At 38.0% G+C, this 17,619-nt stretch overlaps 1 protein-coding gene across 2 annotated transcripts; it reads left to right on the top strand.

Annotated features, from left to right (window-relative positions):
- Positions 1–6,401: 6,401 nt before the first annotated feature.
- asip2b (agouti signaling protein, nonagouti homolog (mouse) 2b) lies at positions 6,402–12,396 on the top strand. Of its 2 annotated transcripts, XM_046852250.1 has the most exons (4): positions 6,402–6,684; positions 7,801–7,877; positions 8,935–8,961; positions 9,140–12,396. In XM_046852250.1, the coding sequence occupies exons 1-4, from the start codon at positions 6,558–6,560 to the stop codon at positions 9,314–9,316; spliced, it is 408 nt and encodes a 135-aa protein (XP_046708206.1). In that variant the 5' UTR covers positions 6,402–6,557; the 3' UTR covers positions 9,317–12,396. The 2 variants fall into 2 exon arrangements, with proteins under 2 accessions (XP_046708206.1, XP_046708207.1); XM_046852251.1 differs by lacking the exon at positions 8,935–8,961 and having other exon boundaries at positions 6,405–6,684.
- Positions 12,397–17,619: the final 5,223 nt, after the last annotated feature.

Below are 17,619 nucleotides of genomic sequence, written 5' to 3'. Positions count from 1 at the left end.
CTGCTCTTTGTAACTGAGGCCTACTGTATTACAGGAAATCTTTGCAAGAAAACGAATTTGGGGAAGAGATGGACGGTTCACGAGCAGGACATTAAACCTAATCAATCGTTGATTCTAAAAATTGAAGTGAAATAAATGAAATAAATGAAATATTTCTGGACGGTTTTGGGGTTTACAAGGATTGAAAATGACTTGCCAAAAGGAATGCACCAAAAATTGAGATCACAATGCTTTAAAAAAAGCGAATTAACTCTTCCCATAGGCGTTTCGAAACTCAAGGATGCAGCAAAGCAAAATGTTGTTTATTTGTGGCACCTTTTAATTAGTTTTGTGAATAGAAGTGCAAAGTTTTCTGTTCATATTCCTAAATACAAAATCAAAGCACACCATGTGTGTAAATTTGAGTCTTTGGCAATACTGGATGTATTCGCTCCAACTGCTCCTCATGTCTGGAACTTTTCTTTTAACAAAACATCACTGACAGATAATCTGTATTTGTTTTTTTGGATGGTTCATGTGATTTCTTCTTTTTTCTTTTTCGACAAACCTTTTTTGCGGTAATTACTTTAATTTCCCTGAAATCGATATCTCGGCTCGATACTACACACGGCTCAAAACGTCTAATCCGGCCGACGCAGGACAAGTGGAAGATTCGGCCAGGATGGAACACAGAACACTTTGAAATTACGCTCATGAATCATAATGACATCCGATGATCAACCTCTAGGAACTTTTTCTCGGTCTTTTTCCGGTCAAGAAGCGTGACTTTCGGATCAAAACAATCGACGGTTGAGCTTGGCTGGCACCGGTTATCGGTTCCCGAGGCAGGACGGTGAACGTCTCGAATGTTCGATTGGATGGGAGAAAATTTACTGTTTGAAATCAGGGATTTGAAAAAAGCCCACATTATATTCTTATATTTGCCAATTGTTGATAGACTCAAGGGTTCGGCCTTGGGTACATAAATAAGGAGATGAGACAGCTGGCCAGATGAAAGCACTAAAGTGCTGGTGTATCACTATATTAAGTAGTGATGAAGGGCGACATCTCAATCTCACTGCACCACTAACAGACCACATTATAGTGAGGCTGGAACAAAAATATAATTTAAGAATGCCATTCAGTTTGTATGGGGTGAATTTTTTCCTCTCTTAAGCCGTTTATCTGTGATTAACTAACCAAAAACCACAGATTACTACACATTTCATTTTCACTGGCAGCCACAAAATAGTTTTTTTCTCCACTATAACGTGGCAGAACACACAAGAGAACATTCCCCTAGTGGGATAATTATTGAAATAATGAAGATGGATGAAGACAGTATGGGTGTTTCAATGTGCAGAGTTTCAGTTACAAAGTGTGTGTACATCTGAGTCAATGAAAAAATGGTTTATTTCAATTGTTTTTTGTCCATCATGCATTTCTTTAATTCCCCCGAGGATTAGATTAAGAAATAGCTGCCCGTGATTTAATCATGACTGAGAAAAGTTGAGTTGAGGATTGTGAAATGGGACGTTGAGCTCCTTTTCGCGGATTATGGCACTAAGCTGTGAACTATTTGGGATTTTTTGCACATTTTTTTCCTCACATGGGCTGTAAATACACTGCTTTGGTTTAAGAAAATAATACGATTTATTTCATTTTTTTTTACAGGGATGGGGGATATTAGCAAAACTTTACAGCCGAGTAATAAACGTGTTTGGTAATCATGTGGTTATACTCAGTGAAGCCACAATGGCTATTAAGGACAACCTTAATAACAACATGGAAATAAAAAAATAAGTTGAGAGAAATTCCTTTTGATTAATTCTGTAAATTCTGTGGTGCACATGTGTTTTCGATGGACTGAGGTATATTGTCTACATATTATCTTTCAGCTAATTTTATGATAAAAGTTTGTGTACATTGTCTAAATTGAATTTGTGGATTAGTTTTAGACCAGTTTGGTGTAAATGCATAGAAAACCCCTGCAATTAACTGTCCTGTCTGCTCTTCCTTTTCCAGGTGTAGGGGCAGCATGATTCCTCTCCCAAAGGATGTCTATTAGTGCTGGCTGCAGTTCCAATTTTAACCACTGGGTGCAATAATAAATCTATGGAGCTAATTCTAATAATTGAAAATTCTGGGAAACCAATGATAATTAGCTTTTAAACATAATTTATATTTCCGTGGAGCTGCACTTAACAAAAGAACAGAAACACCTTGATCATTATACTATTAATAATAGCAGAGCAGCACAACCCTCAGGGCAGTGTACTCATGAGGAAAATGTGTGTTGTTAGTCGTAAACCTTGGTTTGGTTGTTTTTTTGCACTGTTTATTGACACAAGATGGCCTGGTCCACCTGATGTTTTAACAAGCCCACCTACTGTTTATTCATTTCCTTCCAGAGATGGAAACCCTGCTACAGGCTCCAAGATGAAATTCTGAACCTGCAGGACCCGTACTGCACTTATCTATCTATCAACAACAACAACAGCAACACAAAGGAGAGCTGACTGGATCTGTCTATCCATGAACTCAATGGATAGAATGACCATGCCATATCCTTATGTTTTACACTTTAAAATAATAAATAGATAGATAAAATAAACAAAGTTAATTCTTAAACAAGAAATGACTGTGTATGATGTCAGCTGTCTGTTTATATTTATTTAAAAATTGTCCTAGTAATAAAGTCATAAAACTCGGAAAAGTTGTTGCTCCTCCTGGATTTGCTCATGTACCACGAGTGTGTCTCGTATTCCGAGCACCCCTGAGAGCTCCGTTACACCGAAGGTTAAACCGGGGACATGAATCCTGGCCTCGGCCTACACCCGGTAAAAGTCATTTTTATATTGGAAAATTGATGGACGATGTTGCGGAGCTGTGATAGCATTTATTCCCGAATGAACATTCTCCGTCAACTTGCACAACAACTGGGACGTAGAGCGAAGTCCGGAATGACGTACGGCATGGCCGACGATTCCAAGAGGACTGTGTAAGCGGTGTCACCTCGAAATTTATTTTGATATAAGACGATCCAAATTTTTCTGGGGAGATGTTCCACCAGACTTTGGAGTGTGCTTGAGAAGATTTCTGCTTGTTCAGCCAAAAGAATATTAGTGGTCAGGTCCGGATCTAAGTGATGTAGGGAGACTTGGGGTGGAGTCAGTGTTCACATTGATCCCAAAAGTATTCTATAAGGGTTGAGGTCCAATGCTCCATAGCTGGAGATCTTCCATACACTTCCAATCTCCATGAAGCTGGCAGCATTAAAGTGCCGCCAAGTTTGGGAAAAAAACACATATGGCTGGTTGAGCCATATACCTTATCCATATAATGTGTGATCCCAAGAACAGCTTAAGCAAAGTGAAGCATGGTGGTGGGAGCATTATCATCACTCAGAGTCGCTTCTATGTAATTGACACATATTACAGTAAAGTTTAATCAAGTGTGCAATGAACTCCAAACGTGATCAATTACTGGTTCCAAAAAAATAATGTAAAGGATGCTAGCATGACCTAGGCTTGACTTGCCAAGTGGAATTCACCAAACTAATCTTCACCATACCTTCATGGAGCTGGTTCTGTGCACAGGGGTATCATGCTGGAATGGGTTGTGGGTCTCCTAGTTCAAGTGAAGGAAAATTTCATTACACTACACCCAAGGACATCCAATACAACTGTGTGCCTCCAACTTTGTGGTAGAAGTTTGGAGAAGAACCATATATGGATAAAAGTCCCTATAGTCCACATAGTGTACTGTATGTTGCATTCAAATGATACCACAAATCCTTCCCAGTGTCTGTTATTCTATTCTGTTTTGAGGATATAATTTCAGGAGTAAAAAAAAAAACACATCCAAAACAAGGATAAACTGTTACTGTTATGTCTTTCACACACTCGGTCTGTTTTGTGAACAAAACTGACAGAAGCATTACATTGGTTTTTTTGTTGTTTGGTTTTTTATTGGTGTCAGTGAATTTTTTTTTTTGTTCTAGCCACGTTTAAATATGTCACTTTATCATTTCTCAATTTTCACGTAAATAACACGTCTGACTTGTGAAATATCGCGTTGGCCCAAACGATGACATCTGAATTTCAGACCGAATGAATTTCGACGTGATTTCAAGCGTTAATCTAAAACACACTGGGTTGCTCTCAGTGGCTTTTCTAACTTGATAACAAATTTCAAAATAATGATTATGGTGTACATTTTATGGGACATACTAAAAACTTAACATCAAAAAACGCTTAAGTCAAGTCAAGTCAAGTCAAGTGGCTTTTATTGTCATTTCTACTATACACAGTGGTACACAGTACACAGTAAAAACGTTTTGTGGTGTAATTACGCTTATGGCGTAATTAAACGCATTAAGCTTTATTCTGGGCTCGTGCCTGTCTGTACGTAGTTTGCTTTATTATTAATGTGTTTACTGAGTTTAGTTTTTTAAGCCATGTTATACGTTTTTGAACGTTAAGCGTTTTAGAATGTCCCCATTTTTTTTATCCGTTTAGAGTTACATTTTGATTTGTCCATTACTATTTATCATTAGGGGAAGTGGTAGCTCAGTGGTTAAAGCTCTGATTGGAAGGTCAGGGGTTCCAGCTCTGGTTTTGCCAAGCTGCCACACTTAGGGCCCTTGAGGACCCCCAAACTTTTTAGTAAACCAGAGCCTTAACCACTGAGCTACCAACAACTGTGCTCAGTTTAGAAACCATTCTAAAAAAAATACAAAATTCAATCGACATGCCATCAATTGTACGTTTTTTTGGGTAATTATAGAAAAATGTTCTTATTGACACAATTTATCAAAATACATATAAACCCGAGTGGGCAGCTGAACAATGAATCCCCTTCAGAACAATCATAATCTAGGATTTCTTCTTGATTAGACTTTTATATACAGACAATCATTTTCTTTTTTTCAATTGAATGCTAGATTTTTTCAGTTACTTGCCCAATTGTTGCATAAGAACATAAAGGACGTGGCACTGAAACACATTCATTTCTAATAGAATCATGACGATACATCCTGAAAAAATGAATTCATTCGGAGAAGGTAAAGCCGCGGGTTCCTTTGCCTCGAAGTACAAAAGGTTCAAACGGATTTAGTGCCAGTGGTAGGAACAAGAGCATGCAAGGTTCTTTTTTAAAATAAAAATAACGAAAAAAAAACCAGATGACATTTGTTTGTTTGTTTGTTTGTTTATTTGAGCAGTTAGAAAGTAAATGCATTCCATTCGCATAGTTTACTTCATTTAAAAATAACCTTCTGACTGATTAAATTCTCACAAATTTCTACAAGCACACTCCAAAATCCAGTGGAACATCATCCCAGAAGTTAGGAAAACAGCAAATGGGAATAAAATGTAGCATGAGAAGCACGTGCCAATAGCATGAGGCATCCACAAATCTTTGCCCATACTGTGTAGAATAATGAGCACTCGAATCACTAAAGGTGCACTGTCACTGTTATAATGAGAAGGAGTCAAAATTCATCTGACTTTCTAATAATAAACACATTTCATCTTTCTACATGTATCACTGCGTTTTACCTGCTATGAATAACACTCTGTCTGTCCGTCCATTCATCCATCCATCCATCCGTCCATTCATCTATCCATCCCTCCATCTATCCTATGACAGACAGAGGGTCTGTTTGTCCGTCTGTCTGTCAATCCGTCTGTCTGTCTGTCCATCCTTCTATCCTTCTATCTATCTATCTATCTATCTATCTATCTATCTATCTATCTATCTATCTATCTATCTATCTATCTATCTATCTATCTATCCTTCTGTCTGTCTGTCTGTCTGTCCGTCTGTCTGTCTGTCTGTCCGTCCGTCCGTCTGTCCGTCCGTCTGTCCGTCCGTCTGTCTATCTATCTATCTATCTATCTATCTATCTATCTATCTATCTATCTATCTATCTATCCTTCTGTCTGTCTGTCTGTCTGTCTGTTCGTCCGTCCTTCTATCTATCTATCTATCTATCTATCTATCTATCTATCTATCTATCTATCTATCTATCCACCCATCCTGCTATCTATCTATCTATCTATCTATCTATCTATCTATCTATCTATCTATCTATCTATCTATCTATCTATCTATCTATCCACCCATCCTGCTATCTATCTATCTATCTATCTATCTATCTATCTATCTATCTATCTATCTATCTATCTATCTATCTATCCACCCATCCTGCTATCTATCTATCTATCTATCTATCTATCTATCTATCTATCTATCTATCTATCTATCTATCTATCTATCTATCCATCCATCCATCCATCCATCCATCCATCTATCTATCTATCTATCATGTCCCGGATGGTCTGGTGGGGGGGTGTAAAAGTGGGCGTCTCTGCTTCGCCCATAAGCTATAAAGTGGTTGCGCTTTTCAATGCGCTTCTGTTGGCTTGAACACCGGACAGGGCAAAATCCGATTCGAATCATTTCACACCCGAGTCTTTTTTTATTATTATTATATTTTTCCGCCTTTATTATTATTATTATTATTATTATTATTATTATTATTATTATTATTATTATCCTTTATTTTCTTCAGAATGGCTGGCAGGTTTATTTTCTGCATCTCTTTTTTGATTGCACTCATTCAGTCTGCGGCTTCTGAAGATTTGCGCAAGAAGCATTTGAACACCGTTGCGCACCAGGATTCCGACTCAGACAGTGAAGGTAAGAGAAAAAGAGAGAGATTTTACTTTCAGGATTAACATATATCATTTTTGTTATGTTTATAAGTGGAAATAATAAAACAGGGGTTGAAATAAACCGTGCTGCGCAATAGAGGCTCTAAAGCGTTGGATTTGGAAAAGGCATGTGTGCCAATGTATTATTTTCATGTCCTCTATTAAACCCATTCATTACAAGGCCTACATATCCTCCTAAATACACTATTTGAAGAATTCTTGATGCAGAACCACATAAATCTTGAAGAAGCCAAATAAAATTCTCATATTTTCTAATGTAACTTGTCACCTAGACCTACTGTAGAACTCACTTCTAATAATATAGTTTGCTCCTAAATTGTTTTCCAGCCTTACAGACTGGCAATTTTTTAATTTCCTTCATAAAAAAAGAAGAAGAAAGAAAAAACAATTTCCGTTGGAAATATCTCCTCCAGGTGCCTCGGGCATCTAGACCAATCAGTAGAAAAAGGATTAAAGTCAATGAAATAAATTCCCCAAGCCGAATATTTGTCATGAACTCGACTTATTTTTGTAAACCAGGTACAGGATTCCGCTTCGTTTACACATGGATGTGATGTTCTAGATAGAAGGGTTTCTATTTTCCAACCACGAAAAGATGTCTGGTTTGATTCATTTGTAAGAGGCTTTTAATTGGGGTAGTTTAAAGTAAGGGATTTTCATATAGCATTTTTTATGATCATATAAAAAAAAAAAAAATTAAGGACTTTTTTTTTGTGCTGGTTTGTTCTTTAAAATCTATAGTTTTGGCTTTTACATTTTTTCAATTAGGTTTCTTTTTTAATATCAGCATACATTCAGTTGAAATGTACTGTATAGATACTTAAACCGCATCCAAATCTAAAACAATTTGACAGATTTGGATTTGTATACAAGAATACAATTTTGTTTTATTAAGGATCCGAGCAGCAGAAGGAGATCTTTCTCTTTTTCGTCTCCATATGCCGTAAAATAAACAATATGAGACCCACAAACTTTTCACTTCTTAGGAATGCAGTCGTTCTGTATGTCTCGAACAAGCGTCCTTTCTTGATATGCGAAATATTATTCGATGGTTTCCGAGCATCTCTGTATTCTCCGTCAGGAACTGCAAAGGAGGATAAGCCGATAGGGATCTTTAGCAGGAGACGTTCTCAGTCCCCACCGAGGCAGCAGGTGACGGTAAGTCGTTTTTATGCCTTTTTTTACGAATTTATGCAGTAGTGAAGTGCCGCCGAATTATAAGACGACCCTTTAAATAAAACCTAAACCAGCTCCAGTATGAAGGTTCGAGATGGAATGGAATGCCTTTGCTTGGCTTGTGGCTCAGCATGTGTGTAATGGTAAAATTTTTAAGTGTACCGAATGCAATCCTTTTTATGAGCGGAGTTCCCTCAAGTTTGTTTAGTCTCTGAGCTCCTACTCAGACAGTGTCACTGTTATTTTTGTTTGTTTTTTTTTGTTGTTTTTTTTTATAGAACTTTGTAACATAAACAACAATGCCAGGGGTAGAAAAAAGAAACTAGAGTTAGCGCAGTGTCACTGTGGCAACTCGCGTCGTACCGGAAAAACTATTTGTAGTGCGTTGTGTTGCACGTGTGTGACATCACTGACACTTTTGGCCACCGCAAAGCTAGCGATATGGATTCTTTATGTTCAGCTTCAAGAATTTCCTTTAAAAGGAGAAAATCATGACAATTCCGCTATAACAAGGGAGTGAATGAATAAAGGATGGAATGAATGAAAACATTTGTTAAAGTCTGCTGAAATAAGTAGAATATTACACACACACACACACACACACACACACACACACACACACACACACACACACACACACACACACACACACATATACATCTATATTACCTAAATAGGGTCTAACAAATGTAAACTATATAATCAAAAATGTTCCTTTTTTATTTTATTTTATTTAATCAAATTAATTTTAATCGATTATTCAATTTAATCAATATAAGAAAAAAATGTATTGCATTAATTAGATTTTTTCTATTTTAGTTGTATATATTTTATTATTTCTAAAATATTATTACATTTTATTGAATATATAATTTAACCAAACAGGCATTTTATTTAAAATTGTAATAAAATAAAAAATGTTTTTTCAGAAAAACTGTTGATGCTCAAAAATGTTAATAATAATATCAAATTGTTAATAAAAAAAAAATAAAAAAACAAGCAATTTTAGGTTTTGCATTTCTTCCCTCTCACTTTACAGAAATTGAATCGAACTGTGAAAACCGAGGTACGTACCGAACCGTGAATTTTGTGTAGCGTTACACCACTAGTGCTGCTCAATATATCTATTGAAACGGAATCACATTGGTCCAGACACCGGCAAATCCAGTATTGTTTTATTTGCTGTTTTCTATACTAGAAGATCTGGTTTAAAGCTCTAAACAATACGGCCATGTGTGTTGCAGAGGCCCAGACCTGAGACGGGCAACACAAGTCCTGGTTCGAGGCGACAATGCGCCCGGGTGATGGAGTCCTGCTCGATACATGTTTCTTGCTGCAATCCCTGTGCCCTTTGCCATTGTCGGCTCTTCAACACGATCTGCCAGTGCTGGAGGATTGGCGTGTGCTCAAAAAAGAACTAAGTACTGAGTACTAGGTATAGATTTTTGAGCCGTAAATAAATCATCTCTAACACGTCATAAACGCATTCCGCATCGGCTCTTTGGTCCAGACTGTTTCCGAGTAGACTTGCGCAAAAGTTGCGGGAATGTAGTAGACTCGACAACAAAAGCCGAATGTTCTTGTTCCCTGATTTAACCATTCACGACAAGTTGGCAGTCACTCACACACTCATTATAGTAAATATCTATAGTATCTATAGTATCTTTACTATCTATATCAAATAGTAAAGCAACCAAGTTCCCCCAGAATGCAAATGGTGCACGCAATCATATAAATTATATGTATGCATTTTATCTTCTGATTCATCTGCAATGCTTTGAGATATGAGACATAAAATATTCACAATAACGCACCTGTCTACTGTATACTGCTTTTGTATTGCATACAATTTGTACTAGGCAGCATTTTAACCAGAGATGTACCTTGACAAGTTTCCTCGTAATCGCGTTTTACTCGCTTCTGTTTGTAGTATCAGTGGTGTAACCAAGGGGGTTAGAAGTAAGTCACTTTAAAAAAGATGGCCCTATATGGCCTATAAATCTTAAAAAGAAGATGTTCTGACTGCATCTTAGGTTAATGACCAAGGCTGTAGTACACTTGTGTTAAATCACAAAAACCAGCGATAGCCAATGGATTTACATGGAAATGCTCAAATTGATCAATTTAGTCGTGTTAGTTTACCATTTGTAAATGGACAGAGTTGTGCAAGGTCCAAGATTTCATGTTGGCTGATAGTTGGTGGACTTTAAGGAACTATTCTAGCGTTCTCAAACCAAGAATCAGACAAGAAACATCAACCTTCATCTTCTTCATCCCACAAATTGCACAAGTTGGCTACGTGTCATTGTAGCCTTCTCCAGACAATGGACAGTATTTATGTTGGACATTGCAGCCTGTCACAGCACAGAAGATTCTCTTCCATTCAGACCACCCATTATGAGTCCATGTAGGATGCTAAAATGTTTCTCCAGTGGGTGGAGGAATCCTGAGTGTCCTTGTGGTTGAACCTTGAGGTTCTGCCCAAAGTCGTACCCACTTTTATTTGCCATTTGTATTGCACATGACATATTTTATTACAGGTAACTCTGCCCAGTAGGTGCCATATGGTACATTTGTTCATTGATGGTTTTGCTCATGTTAATCATTCTGAGTTAATTGTTCTAATGTTGGCACCACAAATTAATGTACAGTCTTTGATGATATGCCTGTAAAAGACTGACAGTTACTGGGGCAATATTCCACAATCAGTGCACAATTCTTTCAAATTTACCAATACTACGCTGCAATACGCTCCCACAGTCTTTCCAGTCTTCAATATCAGTCTTTAGACAGTCTAAACTAAAAATAGTCTTGGTTTATCTATCTTGTCTGCAGAACATGAATAGCATTTAGCATGATCTTTGTTTTTCTTCACACGAAAAAACGAATCTTGTTTCCGAAGTGGTTCTGAAACATATTTGACAACTGGCAGTGCTGCCTTGAAAATTGGTGTTTATTTATTTAATCCTGGGTGTAAAAGTGTTAAAAGATTATTTGAATTACAATGTCTTAACCCATCCAATAAAATTCTCACCAGAACCAAATTTGTGTCCAGAGTGTTTAATTTTTACGAAGCGTCACATAAAAAATAAAGAGAGAAAAAGCATTCCATTGTGAACAGTTCTTTAATAAATCCTTTTTGATTTTTCTCAACACATGGCATAACCCTGAAGAAAGGAGTCTAGAGGTTTTCGACGGAAAATGATTGAACATCGCCTTCGGGACGATTCGGAACATGGAATATTAACTCAATATTCAATTTGGAGACTTCGGACTGCGGAAATCCCTTTTGATCTTGTTTTCTTTTGTTTCAATACAGCAGTATTTTCTATGATCAGTTACTTGTTGTTTTCATGAAGTCTGTTCCCCAATGTTTTATTTTTTTTTCCATCTATGAGATTCTCTCAGATTTTCAATATAGTGTTGTTCACAATGTAAAGTCATCTCTGAAAAGTACTTTTCATTTTTAAAAGTACATTTCTTTTTTTTTTTAGGTGCCAGAATTTACACATTCTAAAACTAGACATTACAAAAACACATTTTATTGCTCTTAATAATATGTAAAAACCTCTGTAGCCAAAGGTTTGCTGTACAGAGGTGTCAGGTTTGGATTGACCATGAACAATATATTAGAATACTGCATGGTTTGATCTGTTTATGATTATACAGGTTGGATTTTGTATCCCATAATGCCCTGTAACCTAGACGATTAACACTGATATTATTAACAAACGGTATGGCATACTTTTTGTCCAGTTACAGTTATGTTTAATGATGCAAAACAAATAAAAAAAACATATTCAAACAAGATTATGAACATACTATGGTTTTGAGAAAAGCTAGAATAATGGTGACTCATCGAAAAAATCTAAATTGAAGACTGGTGCTGCAACTGGAGTTCCTTGAGGTGCATATTAGTAAGGGTTAACTGTACTAAATCGTTTTACATACTGAAAGAAAAAGCAAGATTGTTTCCTTGCTGGAGTCTTTGAGTTAGCATCCATGCCCCTAGTTCGTAAACTAAAACAACAACAACAAAAGAAAAGAAAATAAGAGATAATAATATATATTCTTAAAAGATTTATTACCGAGATATTTTCACCTTGATGTTGCCTTTGCTTTCAATGAATAATTTCTCCTTGATACAAACAATTACTGGGCACCGTATATCTTCTTCACTACCCTTCATATTTTACAACTTGTTTTTCCTGGCTGCGTTTTCAGAGTCCGAAGAAAAGGAAAAGGCATGTCGATTTGGACACGTGGACTACACGCCTCGCGTTTTTTTATTGAGCATATAAAATTTTTATGTGTTTTGGTTTCGGTTAAAGCGCAATGCTCACGTACAATTGTACATAGCCTGGGTCACTGGGAGAAATGTTCATCCTGAAGAAGGTCTTCGCCGGTTGATTCTTTGTCATGAAGTATATAAATTTCCCAAAAATTACGCAAAAAATCGGTTAGACGTTAAATCAATCTTCTGCTTCTTCGCCCTTCTTTTTTATGCTGAAAGCATTGAAAAAAAAAAACATTGATGCGATTTACAATAAATACATTTATGTCTGTAGCACCTCATGACTTTGGTGTACTTCAACACTAAAATATTTGCTTTAACACATCAAATAAGTCTATTAATCATTCAGTGTGCCCTGGACTGAGGCCCAAGATACACAAACACCACACCTGCTATCTTTTTTTTCTAGTTTTGTCTAATGGAAAGAACATTAAAAAGAAACCACCCTTAAGAACACCCTTGAATCCATTTTTTAAAAAATGCATATGGACAAAAAAATTATAACATACAAGCTGGCATTAGTTTGCAGATACACATATTTAGTATATATTACTTTTTTAGCCATTTGTGGTTTTTCCCAAAACTGTTTCCGCAAAGTTCGAGGCAGACAATTGTATTTGGATGCAGTAATATGGAATTGTCCCTTCACTTAAACTAGGAGACCAAAATCTGTTCCGTTATGATTGTCACAAAGCCAGCTCCGTGAATATATTCTTTACATGGGTTGGAATGATAGATCTCCTGCTATAGAGCTCTAATCCTATTGGACGGCACCCCAGGCCTCCTCACCTACATCAGTACCTGCTTTTACTAACACCCTTGTGGCTGAAATTTTAGAAATCTCCACAAATTCTAGTGGAACATCCTCCCAGAAGATCAAAATTCGCTCCTCCAGAGCTGGCAGGTGCTTAATAACTGCTATAGATTAATATCATGTTTATTAGGATCGTATCTGAGATACTCACCACACTGTAAAGGTATCTCCACAGGAATATAGTTTCTGTGACACAACTGAGCATACGCTAATGCCAGCATGCACACAGAACTTCTGGAAGCGTCCACAGCATCACAATGGGTCCTTTCACACATGACAAGGAACTGCTCCGGGTCGACCTGAAATTGCGGAAACAATACAACTTTAATGTTGAGAGAAACTTGACAGAAATGATACATCGTTAAGCCATAAACATTAAACCATTATCAAGGCACCTGTTGATTTGTGGGCAGGAAATGAACAAAGTTGATGTGTTGGATGCAGAAAAAATGGGAAAGAATCTGATTTCCACCAAAGCCAAACTGTCTATCATGTCTAGATGAGTGGGGCAGGGCTTATCTCAAACATCAGGTCTAGTGGTTAGTACCTAGCAAAAGTGGGCCAGGGAATGACAAGCGGTGAACTAGCAACAATGTTCTTTGAGGTGCAAGGGGATTTTAGATTAGCCCTTGTAGTGTGATAAAATACAAAAGCTACTGCAGCACTGACTGCTGGAAAAAAGTGAATCCTGACTCCTATAAAAAGAAAAAGAAAAAAAACATAGTAACACCAAACACTGCTTTGTATGGGCCTGAGTCAAAAAATGTCCATGCGGCACCACTGAGCTCCCCCTGCCCCGGCACCACCCTCACCAATTTCAATTATTTACCATTTTTATGTTATGTTTACATATTTTGCAATGATTAATAAATGTGTTTAACCTTTTTTTATGAAACTTTGTGAATGATTTGTACAGTGTGGGGGGTGGAGCATTGTGGTGGGAGGGTGGAGCCATGGGTGACAATAGGAATCTCACCTAGGATACTAAAAAAGGCTAGAATTGGCCCTGCATTTGAGAACTGGGCCATGATGGGGAAGTGTTAGCTCATTGGTTAGCTCACTGGCCTTTTGATCAAAAGGTTGTGAGTTCAAATCCCAGCACCACTTTGCTGCCAATGCTTGAGTGGGACCCTTAAACCTCAACTGCTTAATTATACATTCCTAAACATTGTTGCAGACCAAGTTCATGGCAATGTTTTTCCCTAATGGTAGTGGCCTCTTTGAACAGGATAATCCAGCAGCACATCAATATGGCAAACATTTGTTCAGGAATGGTTTGATTCAAGGTGTCCTCTGGGCTCCAAATTCCCCAAACCTCCATCCGATCAAGTGTCTGTGAGAGAGAAGTCCAGCAAAGGGATCTGCTGCTACCGGACACCCCAACACAACCTTAAAAAAGCCTCATGAAGCCCATGACAGGTTAAAGCTGTTTTCAGTGAAATACCAAAAGCTATATAACATCAGGCAGATGGTTTTAATGTTATGGCTGATCAGAGTATCTACCAGGACTAATTTTTCACTTTCTACTTGCCACTTTGAAGCAGGAGCTGAGAGGGGACATTGCGGAGGAGAAGAATCGCGAGCAGGACAGGTCCACTGCCGTTCGGTTCATACAGGATTTCAATTCCACACTCAAACAGTTTGATCCCACCTGTGGTTTACATGACATAAATATGAGGCTTTAGGTAAGTATTACACAAACGTTTGCGGTAGATCTGTGTCCAAAAATAAAAAACCCATTTGGAATAAATTGGTACATATTGTTCCATTTTGGGGGAGAAAAGAAAGGTAAGAGGCCATTTGTTTTTATTTAAACTGAAAGATATAGAGCTCACATTCCATCCTTGTGTAAACTCTGCAACACTGTGGGCCTGCGAACCATTTGGCAGCAAATAGTCATTTCCCACCTCTTTATCATTTGTGCCTAAAAGTCCACTGGATACACCTAATGGGAACAAATTAGAATTAGAAACAGACCGAGAGAATGAAGTAGTTGTCTGGAAGACAAATAGCCACCAAAAAGACATCGACAGACAAAAACCAAACTACGGAAATCAGGGACAGAAAGTGGCACAGCGAAGAAAGGCAAAGTCAAACTCAGAGAGAAAATCAAAAGAAGAAACAGACCAGAGTCAGACAAGAGAGCGAGAGAGAAAAGAGAGAGAGAGAGAGAGAGAGAGAGAGAGAGAGAGAGAGAGAGAGAGAGAGAGAAAAGGTCTGGACAAAGACAGAGAGAGACAGTTAAAGTCAGACAAAACCTACAGATAAACATATAGAATCAGACAGATACCTAGTGACAAACAACCAGAGACAATCACACAGGGACAAACACATTCAAATTGATGCTCAAAGACAGATAGTAAGGGATGGATAGAGACAGACATCTACTGACTCAGCGACAGACAGAACGAGAGGACCAAAGAGACATGGACTGCCAGAGTTAGACACACAGATAGAACTTTTAGACAGACAGACTGAGATAAAGAGACATAGATAAACACCTAAAGACAGATAGTAAGGGCTGGATAGAGACAGACACCTGGTAACAGATATGTACTTATAGACAGACAGACAGACAGACCGTCTCCAAATAAAAGGGTGAGATAGACAGATAATGAGGCAGTGCTAGACACGCAGACCAAGAGAGATGGACAGAGGAACCATAATCCAAAAGGTAGACAGACAGACAATTACAAACAATATTTTAAGTATTAAATTGACAATAATGAGGCATGGCTTACTTGCCTTCCATTTCTACTCATACTACTGGCTCAAAGATTCATAAGCAAGACTCGGCTTTATAGTCGAGTCTCATTAGTCTGCCGAGTCTCAGTGTTTAGTCTGCCGGGTCTCAGTGTTTAGTCTGCCGAGTATCTATTTAGTCTGACGAGTCTTAGTGTTAGTCTGCAGAGTCTCTGTTTAGTTTGCCAAGTCTCTGTTTAGTCTGCCGAGTCTCTGTTTAGTCTGCCGAGTCTTAGTGTTTAGTCTGCCGAGTCTCAGTGTTTAGTCTGCCGAGTCTTAGTGTTTAGTCTGCCGAGTCTCTGTTTAGTCTGCCAAGTCTTAGTGTTTAGTCTGCCGAGTCTCAGTGTTTAGTCTGCCGAGTCTCAGTGTTTAGTCTGCTGAGTCTCAGTGTTTAGTCTGCCGAGTCTCAGTGTTTAGTCTTCCTAATCTCTGTTTAGACTGCCAAGTCTCTGTTTAGTCTGCCGAGTCTCTGTTTAGTCTGCCGAGTCTTAGTGTTTAGTCTGCCGAGTCTCAGTGTTTAGTCTGCCGAGTCTCTGTTTAGTCTGCCGAGTCTTAGTGTTTAGTCTGCCGAGTCTCTGTTAAGTCTGCCGAGTCTTAGTGTTTAGTCTGCCGAGTCTCAGTGTTTAGTCTTCCTAATCTCTGTTTAGACTGCCAAGTCTCTGTTTAGTCTGCCGAGTCTCTGTTTAGTCTGCTGAGTCTTAGTGATAAGTCTGCCAGCTACAGAAAGACAGAGGTTGCACCATATTAATGGAGCACCAATAAACAAATAATATTTGAATCCCGTACACATGTTGGTAGAAGTATTGAATTTAATATTCCACAGGCGCAGAACATGGATGCCTTACCATGCAACCATCCATCTAGCGTTACACTGCACAGGCTTAGAGAGGGGTCACATGACACGGATAATCCTCTTCTATTAGACACTGTGAGTAGATTCAGCTCTTTGGTAACAGACACATCAGGGTTAACAAAGGGGGTCTGTACATTTTTGCAGTCCACTTCCATCTGGTAAAAGAACAACAGACGACAGAATTTGACCTTGGTGACCCCACAACCATTCAAAGGGAAATATAAATATTATGTAAATCAGGTGTTATAATCTCATAATCACCATGATCTTAACCAAATTATACACTTATGAGAGATTTCGGCTTGACGATGGGCCCAAAACACCAGGTAAAAGAATATATTTTGGAAGATCAAGCTATACCATGGCCCAATAAAGCTGTTGTAGTGGATTGGAGTGGCCCAAACACCCCCAGAAAGTTCATGGCTAAGAAAAGATTCTCTGTAATGCCAGTTTGAAATGAGGTCATCCTGCAAGGTCAACAATTTTTTCAACATTTTGCACAAATCATGCACATACCTGTTCTTTTGGACGAACCGTAACAGTGGTGTTTCGCAGTTGGACCATGAGGAAATGCTGTTTTTCTGTTTGGTCTGATTTTAAAGCGATGGCGAAAGTCTCCTTGGTGACATCGGCAGCTAAGACAAGGTCACAGGAATGTGGTATCTTTACCAGTTGTCCATCAAATGACACGACAAATCCGTCTGCCAGAAGAAATGCTTGGTCTGGATAGAGGGAATGAAGAATGAGAAATGAATTGAGGTGAATAAAAAAAAAAATTGACAACAATAAAATTGCCCTATGAAATAAAGTATTTGATTGGTAGTATTTTTAAAGATTATTTTGGCCTGGGTTCTGCCACTGAAAGAGGAATGCGTTGTAAAAGCTACTCGATGTAGAATTGATCTCTTGGTACGGATTCAGGATTCAGGATGAAAACCAGAAGGTATGTTGACTGATATACATGCTGAAAGTTAGGGATGTTGCCAGGTTACATTTCTTGCTCTGAAGCTTTACAGTGTTT

The sequence above is a fragment of the Silurus meridionalis genome, chromosome 6 (genome assembly GCF_014805685.1).
Source record: "Silurus meridionalis isolate SWU-2019-XX chromosome 6, ASM1480568v1, whole genome shotgun sequence".
Lineage (NCBI taxonomy): Eukaryota > Metazoa > Chordata > Actinopteri > Siluriformes > Siluridae > Silurus > Silurus meridionalis.
Note: the sequence above shows the minus strand (reverse complement) of the source record. Positions and strands in the feature narration are given on the sequence as shown.

What these genes read in the sequence shown, in the direction of transcription:
- asip2b (XM_046852250.1), top strand. Translation starts at nt 6,558, where the DNA reads ATGGCTGGCAGGTTTATTTTCTGCATCTCTTTTTTGATTGCACTCATT. An exon ending in CACCGAGGCAGCAGGTGACG is followed by an intron (nt 7,878 to 8,934) that starts GTAAGTCGTTTT and finishes CTCACTTTACAG; the next exon opens with AAATTGAATCGAACTGTGAA. An exon ending in ATCGAACTGTGAAAACCGAG is followed by an intron (nt 8,962 to 9,139) that starts GTACGTACCGAA and finishes TGTGTGTTGCAG; the next exon opens with AGGCCCAGACCTGAGACGGG.